Here is an 11,581-nt window from a genome sequence, read left to right on the forward strand (position 1 = left end):
TCCGTAGCGCATATCCCCCTTCAGGGAACAGCGCTTCCCCAGTGGCCCTGCGGTACTGGACGGCTTCTCGCCATTAGAGATACAAGGCCTTTGTCTGTGGTGGCTGAGGGCAGGTGCCTCTCATCTTTGCCAAATCTCTGGGACGCCCTGCCAAACCCACTGGATGGTAACAATTTCACGCTAGCGCTCGCGTCTGACACACCTAGGCCAGTCACAGTCGCTTCGCTAGAGATTGTGACGCGGCATAGTGCTGTGGCGTTTTCCATAGGAACCCCATCTGTCGGTTCGACACAACATCGAGAGACCGACAGAAAGGGAACATCTCGGTTAGGTATGTAACCTCTGTTCCCTGATGGAGGGAACGAGACGTTGTGTCCCTCATGCCACAACACTTTCCGCCCGCTGCAGCAGTCAAGAGATGCTCTCAGGCTCCTCAGCACAAAAGGTGAATGAATGCAGCATGCCGTCTCCCTTTAATACCCGGATATCTGGGGGCGGAGTCCGGCATGCAAATTTCATTCGCCAATTTCATAGGCCTTTTCAAAATAGTCAGAAGATGATAGGTTCTCAAATCAAACCCCATCTGTCAGTTCGACACAACGAGGAGAGAAACCAGGCCTGACCAGGGGATTCCAGTTCCCCTCTGGCAAAAACTGCAGCCTCTGCACAAGCTCGAACAGTGCTTGCACAACAAGGCAAAATAAAAAAAAGTTTGATTTAAGATTATCATTTATAATCTAATAGCGGCTGAAGTTTTGTTAAATCGACACGTCCTTTGTCCAGCTTTATCATCTCAGCATTTGTCAGGTCTGGGAATGGATTGCGCCCTGCCCGCTCTGGTCACCTTGGACTGCATCCTGCCCGCTCTAGTAACCATGGAACAATGAGACAAGACTGGCTGAGAGTAGAGTACTGTTCTGCACTATTTGATGCAACAAATGCATCAGTTGTTATTGGAAGTGTCCCTGGTTCCGGTTGATCTAACTAGTGCAGCCTAAATCTTTGGAATATATATATTATGATAGTGTAGTGTATGCAAGATTAAAAAGATGCGTCTTTAGTCTAGATTTAAACTGACAGAGTGTGTCCGCCTCCCGGACAGTGCAGGGAAGACTGTTCCAAAGTTTAGGCGCTAGATAGGAAAAGGATCTGCCGCCTGCACTTGATTTTGAAATTCTAGGTATTACCAACTGACCGGACGCCTGAGAGCGTAGTGCACGTGATGGACCGTAATACGTGAGAAGTTCTCTCAAGTAGTGAGGAACTAAACCATGCAAGGCTTTATAGGTAATAAGCAAGATTTTAACGTTAATGCGATGCTTTATAGGTAACCAGTGCAAGGTTGACAGAACCAGGCTAATATGCTCATACTTTTTTGTACGCGTAAGAACTCGAGCTGCCGCATTTTGGACCAGTTGGAGTTTTTGTAATAGGCCTGCAGGGCAACCACCTAATAGTGCATTACAGTAATCTAGTCTTGATGTCATAAAGGCATGAATTAGCATGATGGTGAAAGCATATGACGTAGTTTAGATATATTTTTAAGATGGAAAAACGCAACTATCGAAGTATACTACTATCAAATAAAACACCAAGATTCTTTGCTGAAGATGAGGGTTTTATGGAACATCCATCAATAGTTAAGCAGTATTCTTGGTTGTTACGTAGGGCGGTTTTCGGTCCGATAAGTAGCACTTCAGTTTTTTCCGAGTTCAGTAATAACAAATGGCTTCTCATCCACTTTTTTATATCGACTATGCATTCCACTATTCGATGGAATTGCTGTATTTCATGAGGCTTCGAGGAAACATAAAGTTGCGTATCATCAATATAACAGTTTAAGCTTTATTATATCTCCTAGAGGTAGCATGTATAATGCGAAGAGCATAGGCTCTAAGACTGAGCCCTGTGGTACACCGTACTGGATTTGTGATACCTCATTGTTTATTGCTACATATTGAAAACGGTCACATAAATAAGATCTAATCCATTTCAAAGCTATTTCCATAATACCGACATCATTTTCGAGCGTGCTGTGGTCAATGGTATCAAATGCAGCACTAAGATCTAGCAGCACCAAAAAGGAGATACAACCTCGGTCAGACGCCATAAGCAGATCATTTGTAACTCTAATCAGAGCAGTCTCTGTACTGTGATGTGCTCTAAATCCAGACTGCAAATCTTCATTAATCTCATTCCTTTGGAGGAAGGAACATATTGAGTTGAGACTACTTTTTCCAGAACTTTAGAAAAGAAAGGTAGATTTGAGATAGGTTTGTAGTTAACTAGTTCTCCAGGGTCGAGATGGTTTTTTTTGACAAGGGGCCTTATAACAGCCACCTTATATGCTTTAGGCATATGTCCTAATGTCAGAGATGAGTTAATAATGCTAAGTAGAGGATCTATAATTTCTGGGAGCATCTCTTTCAGTAGATTTGTAGGTATAGGGTCTAACATGCAAGCAGTTGATTTAGATGATCTAATGATCTATGGTAGAAAAGAAGCCTTAGGGGCGCTGAAGTTAGTTGTTTGTTCAGCGGGTTTCACTTCTGGTTGCATAGTTATAATTTCTTTCTCTAATATCTTGTATTTTTTTTGTGAAGAAGTTCATAAATTCATCACTGCTATGCTGGTATACTGAATCAGAAGTCGCTGATAATTTATTTTTGGTTAATTTAGCCACTGTGTTAAATACAAACTGGGGTTGTGCTGGTTTTCTTAATTTTTCGTGCCGCCTTCTTTAGAGCCTGAGTATGTTCATTATTCCACGGTGTCGGGCTGTCATTTAAAAATATATATATTTTTTTAAAAGTCAAATGCCACCAGTGTCATAAGAATGTGTTTACGTAACAATGTTTTCATATAAAACCTTTAAATGGCCATTGATTGAAACAACAACAACATACAGGTTTTAGTGTAAGTTTTGAAAGTAATACTCTTAATGACCCTTATTGAATAACGGTCAAATCACAGACATGCGTGAGGTGTGTAGTGTTTTTTACCAAGCGACATTCCCAACTACTGGCTTTTTATGCCTTATGAAACATTTTAGTAATTTTCATTAGATTAGCATCATTGTGACAACATTTTTGTATAATTATTATCAGACTATGGCAGATCAAAGGGATCATATTTGGCACACGGATGGATCGGAAGTTCTGAACAGTTTTGGTTTCTTGGGTGTCAAACGTTAATTTCTGGTTATTTCTACCTGAAAAGAACGTTCTTAGAACGGTGGTGCATTGGCTCTTATTTTCAACATGTCTCGTACCGTCATATGTTCATGATATGCAGATGAGGTTATGCATAGTGAAACTATTAGGTTTATTGAATCATTATAAAAATCATATCACATCGGATGTAATAAAATCAAAAACAACATCTTATACAAGAACCTTTTTTTCAATCAAATCTCAGACATTGTGGGCCTTGTGTGTATTCATTATGTTGACAGATCCTCATTCTTCTCATATCAGCAGTAAGAGTAACAAAAGAAACAAGTGCTGAATGCTTTTAAAGCCAGAAGTTTAACATCCAATCACATGAATGCTGTTAACACATAAATCAGACCAGTGCACCAGCAATTTAATGTCATTCCCACAGTTGTGATCTTGAGTGGTCTTGAAATTAAATCCTGAGACCAAGACCGAGACCAAAGACAGTCCAGACAGAGACAATACCGAGACCATCACAAAATGGTCTTGAGACCCATCTCGAGTACTACCTGTACAACACTAGCGTCTGGAGTATGTTCCTTTATACACTGTGTTTTTACTAAAACATGTAATATTTTAATGATTACCTGTGAGATGTTTCCAGCTACCAGACTCTCTCTGGACTCTTAATGATGTGCATAATGATGACATGAGTGACTTGTGTTTGTTCTTCTAGCGGTCCGGAATGACCGAAATAAGAAAAAGAAGGAGATTCCTAAACATGACTTGTGTGAGAGTTATGAACTGACAGCAGAGCTGGAGATGATCATTGAGAAGATACAGAAAGCTCATCAGGAGACGTTTCCTTCACTCTGTCAACTGGGAAAATACACCACCGTAAGTCACACATCAGACATTAGCATAATTTAATCTTTATCTAGATTAAATGGATTCTATCACTGCTTTCTTGGGTTTAGATTGACCTTTTTTAAAAGAACATTCATGAAAACTTGTTAAGTGCATGGCATCACACACAGATCACTGCATCAATACATGAACTGACAGTGAATGCTGATGGGAATGTCTGTCATGATGATGTAATACACAATAATGCTGATGAACCTTCAGTGCTGCATTCTAGATTAATGATGTAATGAGGATGATGAAATATAGTTTGGTATGGAGCTTCAGGGTAAATGTGTGAGCGGATGTGTAGAGTTTGATCTCACACTGTCAGGTGTTGAGCGGAGTGCTGTTAACACTGTGTGTGGATGTCTGATGCTGTTTGTTCAGCTGAATATCTGCTGACGTGATGTGTTATCACTGTTTTATTTATCATATAATAATATTGTGACAGATTCTCACGATCAGAGATATTCACTTCTGCAGTTGTTTCTTGTGCAGGTTTTGCAGCACTTTGCAGTTTTACAGCAATGTTTTGAATGTTTGTTAACAGAAGTTAATAATACAGTTGATTATTGTTCAAATTAAGGTGCTTCACGATGCCATAGAAGAACCTTTTTTCTTTAAATGTGACCCTGGACTACAAAACCAGCCATAAGGGTACTTTTTTAGAGATTTATACATCATCTGAAAGCTGAATAAATAAGCTTTCCATTGATGTATGCTTTGCTAGGATCGGACAGTATAGGTCAGTCATACAACTATATAAACTCTGGAATCAACTCTGAAGATCAGGGTCCTTCGGCGTTCTCAAGTGACGACCAGCGCCCGACAGGATACCTCAGACAAGCCCGTGGTCCCTTCCAGGCAGCCATCAGTGTCTCCAGCGTCCTCCTACGCGTCCATCCTCCCCTCCGTTCCGCCTATCGAAAAGTGGTCTGTCCTAGGATTACATCAAGTGCTAATCAATGCAGACGTCCAATTTTCCGACGGATGAACAAGGCTGAACTGTGTGGTTTGTACACCTCCCTGCAGTTGGATTCCCTGAAGGCACAACCCACCACTCCGTTGAAGGCCACAGGAAAGCAGAGGCAGGTCCGTAATTCCCCATATTAACAGCCCGATCAAACACCAACTCTCCTTGATAGATAAATTTTGATTGCTTCCACTCTCCTATGCAACCCCCTTTGTGCCAAATGCAAACCCTATTATCCGTTCTCGGCCACCTCTATTTCGCAATGCGTATCATCCCCCAAGGTCGCCCGTTTGTTTGGCACCTCCTCACCCTCGCTTCCTCAGCTCACTCCTTAGAGGACTTAATAACCCTAACCAGAAAAAGTTTGTGGATAAAATTCCTCAATCAATGGAACGGTTTGTCTTTCTTTTACAATAGCATGCCCTCCCTCGTCGACCGACATCCGATTGATTACTAATGCTTGGAGGATTTTTGGAGGATATTATCAAGTATGCTGGTTTGTCTCCACGTGGCCCTCCAGTTTCTAGAATTATTGCAGTCACTCACATCCTCAGCCTTATTCGAGCTATACCATCTGGTAGTCGCAGCTTTTTGTGGGGGAATGAGTGGTCCGCTTCCAGCATTACCATCCATTGCGACAACGAAGCGACAGTGCACTGCATCAATAAAGGCCGTTCCCATTCTCCCGCACTGATGCCATTCCTTAGACGCCTCACCTGGATGTCAGCTTGTGATCAATTCATTATTACTGCTTAACATCTTCCCAGCTCTTTAAACCAAATACGCAATGCTATTTACCGTTTGCCTTCAAGAAATTCAGACTGCTGGCACCAGTACCTCTTTATTCGGAAATGATATTCTTCTAAATCACCCACTAAGAACTCTTCTCCCTCATTCTATTATCCAAGCCATCTACTCCAGGACTCTTCAGTCTAAACTAACCACATGGAGGAGTTTTAAGTCATTCCGCTGGGCATAAAACATGCCCTTTTCCGAGTTCTCTCTGCTTATCATCACTTCATTCATATCCTTCCTTAATAATCATCAAAAACCTTCAAGCCAGCTCAATTAAAAAGGTACCTAAGCGGAATCCAATTTTTCCACAATCTCATTTTCAACTCAACCTCCCCAACTATAGCCAGTTCTCAAGCCTCCATGCTCTTCAAAGGAATCCAAAAAACTCAACCCACCCTCCCGGACACAAGTCAACCTATAACTTTGGACATATTGACCTGATGCATTTCTACCCTTACCCTTTCCTGTAGCTCAGTGGTAAGAGCATTGCTTCAACAACGCAAGGTTGTGGGTTTGAACCCAGGGAATTACCTATGTAAAATGTATAGGATAATGCAATGTAAGTCGCTTTGGATAAAAGCGTCTGCCAAATGCCTAAATGTAAATGTACACTTCGGAGTGGCTACCACTCCACGCACACCGCCCACAGGCTCGATGCTAGTTCACTCTGGCCTTCAGATTAATCATAGTAAGACAGATCAACTCAAAAGAGACAATTTCATATACATATTCAACCTCCATTCACCCATCCAGCCTTACCAAACCCTCCAGCAGTAGTCATCACTCAGTGGCCAGCATCACAGCAGCAACCCCACCCCCACAGGGGCCCGTGCCTCCAGCAGTAGTCATCACTCAGTGGCCAGCATCAAAGCAGCAACCCCACCCCCACAGGGGCCCGTGCTACGTCCTGAAGCAGCAGACATCACTTGCTTAGAGGCCAGTATCGGAGCAGCGACCACCCCCACAGAGGCCTGTGCATCCTTACACGTTCTGCAGCAGCAAACACAACTCATCTAGAAGACAGTATTGTCACAGCAACCGCCCCCTCAGGGGCCCCATGCTTCCATCATCTCACTGAATCCTCCAGAATCCTTAGCAGTGCCCGCTTCAGTCAAGTCAGCTTATTTATATAGCGCTTTTTACAATTTTCGTTGTTACAGAGCAGTTGAACAAGAAAACATTGACTATAGGCAAAACATATAAGGTTATGTAAGGTTAAATTCCTATGTGCAGTGTTAATTAAATAAAACTTTATAATTCTAGCAGCCCCCCCCCCCGGCCAGGTAAACTGTGCAAAACAGTATGCAAGTGGTGGCGAGGAACCCAAAACTCCATTGGATTAGAAAAAAATCTCAGAGGGAACCCAGGCCTAACCAGGGGATTCCAGTTCCCCTCTGGCAAAAGCTGCAGCCTCTGGACAAGCTCGACAGTGCTGCACAACAAGGCAAAATAAAACAATTATTAGATTTAAGATTATCATTAATATTTTTGTAGAGTCGCCACGTCCTTTGTCAGCCCTGGGCATGGACTGCGTCACTCACAGCAAGAGACTTTTGAACAGTAATATTATGATCTTCACAGAAACATGGCTACACAGCTGCATATCTGACAATGCTATTGAGCTAGCAGGACACCACTGGCTCCAGGCAGATAGAACGGCAGATGGCTCCGGTAAGACCAGATGTGGAGGATTGTGCATGAACAAAGCTTGGTGCACGAATTATGTTATTGTTGGGAGACACTGCTCAGCTAACCTAGAGTATCTCATGGATAAATGTGTCACTTCCACTACTATAACTGCAACTTACATTCCCCCGGATGCTGATGCCAAGCTTGCTATGAACAAACTTCATGCGGCCATCAGTAAACAATAGACTGCTTACCTGGAAGCTGAGTTTATTATTGCTGGGGATTTTAATAACTTTCACTTAAAGACAGTGCTCCCAAAACTTCACCAGGATGTTTCCTGTAACACCAGAGGAAACAAAACTTTGGACCATGTTTACACAAACATGGTGGGAGCTTACGCTGTAAACCCCCCCACACACACACACACACACACACACACCTGGGACAGTCATGTCACCCCTCATCAATCGTGTTATACCGTCAGTAAGGACCATCAAAGCGTGGCCTGCGGGGGCAGACTTAACTCTCCAGGAAAGGTTACTACAGACGGACTGGAAAGCACGCAATACTGCCTTCAGATCAGGTGATGTACAAGCCTACAGCCCATCCAGAGCTAACCTGAAGAAGAGCATCAAAGAGGCCAAGCACTACTACAAGCTAAAGATAGAGGAGCACTTTTCCAACTCAGACACTCGACGCATCTAGCAGGGCATACAGGCCATCAGTGACTACAAACCCAGCCACCCCACTCCAGCAGCTGATGTCCCTTTCAAGAACGAGCTTAATGACTTTTATTCTTGCTTTGAGAAAGATAATAGAGAAATCCTCAGCTGACCACCCACCAATCGCACTCTCCTCGATAGATGTTATCAATGCACTGAGCCGGATCTGTTCGCACAAAGCTGCTGGACCAGACAATATCCCTGGACGTGTACTCAGGGCTTGTGCAGAGCAGCTCGCTGGGGTTTTTACAGGCATTTTCAACCTGTCTCTTGCCCAAGCAACTGTGCCAACATGCTTTAAAACTACCTCTATTGTACCAGTGCCAAATACTCCTGTCCAATGTGCCTAAACGACTATCGCCATGTAGCACTCACACCCATTAATATGAAATACTTTGAGGGGCTGGTCCTAGCCAACCTGAAGGACTCTCGCAATAGGAGCACAGAGGATGCAGTTTCCATGGCACTGCACTCTCTACTCACACACTTGGACAATAAGAACACTTATGCACGAATGCTGTTTGTTGACTTCAGCTTAGCATTCAACACTGTCATCGATTCCAAGCTAATAGCTCAACTTTCTGAACAACAGACCCCAGCATGTTCGATCAGGCTCCATCTGCTCCACCACCATCACACTCACCACTGGTGTACCACAGGGCTGTGTGCTAAGCCCCTTCCTCTACTCCCTCTTCACCTCCGACTGCAGGCCTGTGAACGGATCTAACTCCATCATCAAGTTTGCCGATGATACTACAGTTATCCCTCTCATCAGCAACGAAAATGAGACTTCCTACAGGGAGGAGATCCAGCACCTGGCCACTTGGTGCACTGACAATAACTTGCTCCTTAACACCACCAAAACAAAGGAGCTCATTGTGGACTTTGGGAAAGAGTCAAGAGGCACACATGACCCCATCCACATCAATGGGATGGCTGTTGATCCACATCTCGGCAGACCGGTCCTGGTCAACTAACACCTCCAGCCTGGTCAAGAGGCTCACCAGCCTTCCTGAGGACATTAAAAAAGAACCAGATGTCACCGGCTATTCTGGTGAGCTTCTATCGCTGCGCAATAGGAATCATCCTGACCAACTGTTTCACAGTATGGTATGGGAGCTACTCTGTTGCAGAGCACAAGGCACTGCAGCGGGTGGTGAAAACAGCCCAGCGCATCACAGGGACTCAACTTCCAGCCATTGAGGACATCCAGAGGAAATGCTCTCTGCGTAGTAGAGTTGAGCCGGATACTCTGCTGAAACGAGTATCCGGTACGGATAAAGCATATTTGCCGAGTACAAGTATTATACGAGTAATACGAGTCAATATCTGTGCTCGGATGGAATAAAAATCCTCATTAGGTAGCTGACTGTGTCTGCGTTCTGTGATAGGCTAGTCACCGCGCCCCTCCCTTACACATACAGATTTGCTGTGTCCCGCTCTGCTCACTCACTCACACACAGAACGCTGAGAAGAGAACAGCTCTCTTTCTCTCTCTGTCTCTCCCTCAGTCACTCAGGTTCGCGGGTCTTTTCCGTTAACGTTTAGGGTTTCTACAGCTTCAGGTTTGTTTTTATTTTGGGTTTTTTTGCAGTACTTATTATAGTTCGTTTGTTATCGTGATCAAAACCATTGATCTGAAGCTCAATGCTGATGCTGTCATGTAAATAGTTTTCTAATCAGCAATAAATATAACAATTTCTGATCAACCCATAGCAATTGCATGATTAAAAATAACATACTGGTTAAAGCCCCGCCCCTTTCAAGACAACCCGACCACTTCCGGGTTAAACCCCGCCCACTTCCAGGTTAGGCCCCGCCCAGTCCGAGTACAGATACAGATAATTCATATGGTTAACAGATACAGATACAGATAATGCTGTACTCGCTCATCCCTACTGCGTAGAGCTGGCAGTATTCTTAATTATCTCTCTCTGCTCTGCCCAAAGACTGTTTTCTCTCATGCCCTCCGGCAGGCATTTCAAATACCTCCGGACCAGCCAGCAGACTGAAGAACAGCTTTTCTCCCGGAGCTGTCTCCTTCTTGAACTCTGACCCTCGCTGATCCCACTGGCCTCATTTACCATTCCACTCTCCTCTCCCCCTCACTGCACACCTGGCCAAAGTTTTGTTATTTGCACTAATGGACTGTCTACACATAACATATATGTTCATTTGCACTACCAGACTGTTCATTTCCACTACCGGTATGCTCATTTGCTCTGCTGACTTTTCATTGCAGTCCCTTCTGTTTACACACACATCATTGCACTCCAGTACTTCAACTAAATATGCAATAACTTCCGCTGCAATGTTATTTATATAGCTTTTGTACATCATTTATTTGCATTACTCTGTATCCATCGCACTACTTTTATAACTGCTATAACTTATCATTGTATATACCCATCTGTTAATTTCCTTTTTATAGTAATAGCGACCTGTATATAATATTCATTGTACATACCCATCTGTAAACTACTTACACTGTATATCCCGCACTTGCTGCTATTGCACTTCTGGTTAGACCTAAACTACATTTCGTTGCCCTGTACTTGTACATGTGTAATGACAATAAAGTTGAATCTAATCAGCCATCACAGCACCCGAACTATCAGTTCAAGAGAGAGGGAGCCTCTATAAATAGTCTGACCTTCATTCTCTCTTCAGTTTTTAAAGTGGCCCTAATTCAGACAGTTTCTGCAAATCTCATGTTAATCTTGAGTATTTACAGAATAGTATCACACCCTTCAAATATCTGTGGAGTCTTTAGTTTGATCACATTTATAAAAGACAGATACAGCTGTACGATTACTTCCGAAAACATGAAACGCGTGTGGGGGGAGGCAGTTACTAAAGCATGTGCGCACATATTGCCAAAAAAACACAGACATCAGTTTCACTTACTGCCTGCGGTTCATGTCCAGAATCTTTTAGCACTGGGGCCGGCGCTCCATCTAGAAGTTTCAAACGATCTCCAAATCCAGCGTTATATCCACCATTTATATAACATTCATCACCCAAACGCAGCGAACAAACAACACAGCTGAACTTTGCAAACATAGTGCTCTCTCCATCTCTCCTGCACATAAGTGAAAGTGACTTGTGTGGATGCTCCTTCTCCCGCTCTCCATGGTTGATGCGTGCGCTTGCCTCGTGCTTTTCCAGTAGAATTGTCCAATAAGGCACTAAGTTGTTATGTAACAATGTTTCAGGTTCGAAAATACTTTCCGAAACCTGTACGAACACTGGAGAGTGTATCGAGCACAGAAATACTACGTAATACGTCCAACTAGTTTTTTGACAAGTTGACCATGTTAACCATGAGAAGACAACACGTTTAACATTGTAAAGAAGTCAGAATGCATGACACACCGTTGCACCACCCCTTTAGGCATCCC

General features: G+C 43.4%; 1 protein-coding gene across 1 annotated transcript in view; it reads left to right on the forward strand.

Annotated features, from left to right (window-relative positions):
- LOC306910644 (retinoic acid receptor beta-like) overlaps positions 1 to 11,581 on the forward strand; it is a gene marked incomplete at both ends in the record, with an annotated part of 71,824 nt that overhangs the window by 42,226 nt on the left and 18,017 nt on the right. The window contains one exon of the mRNA XM_079485356.1: positions 3,892 to 4,052. Within this exon, the coding sequence (XP_079341482.1) occupies positions 3,892 to 4,052 (161 nt within the window). The remainder of the gene's footprint in view (positions 1 to 3,891; positions 4,053 to 11,581) is intronic.

The sequence above is a fragment of the Barbatula barbatula genome, assembly GCF_947034865.1.
Source record: "Barbatula barbatula genome assembly, chromosome: 21".
NCBI classification, from domain to species: Eukaryota; Metazoa; Chordata; class Actinopteri; order Cypriniformes; family Nemacheilidae; genus Barbatula; species Barbatula barbatula.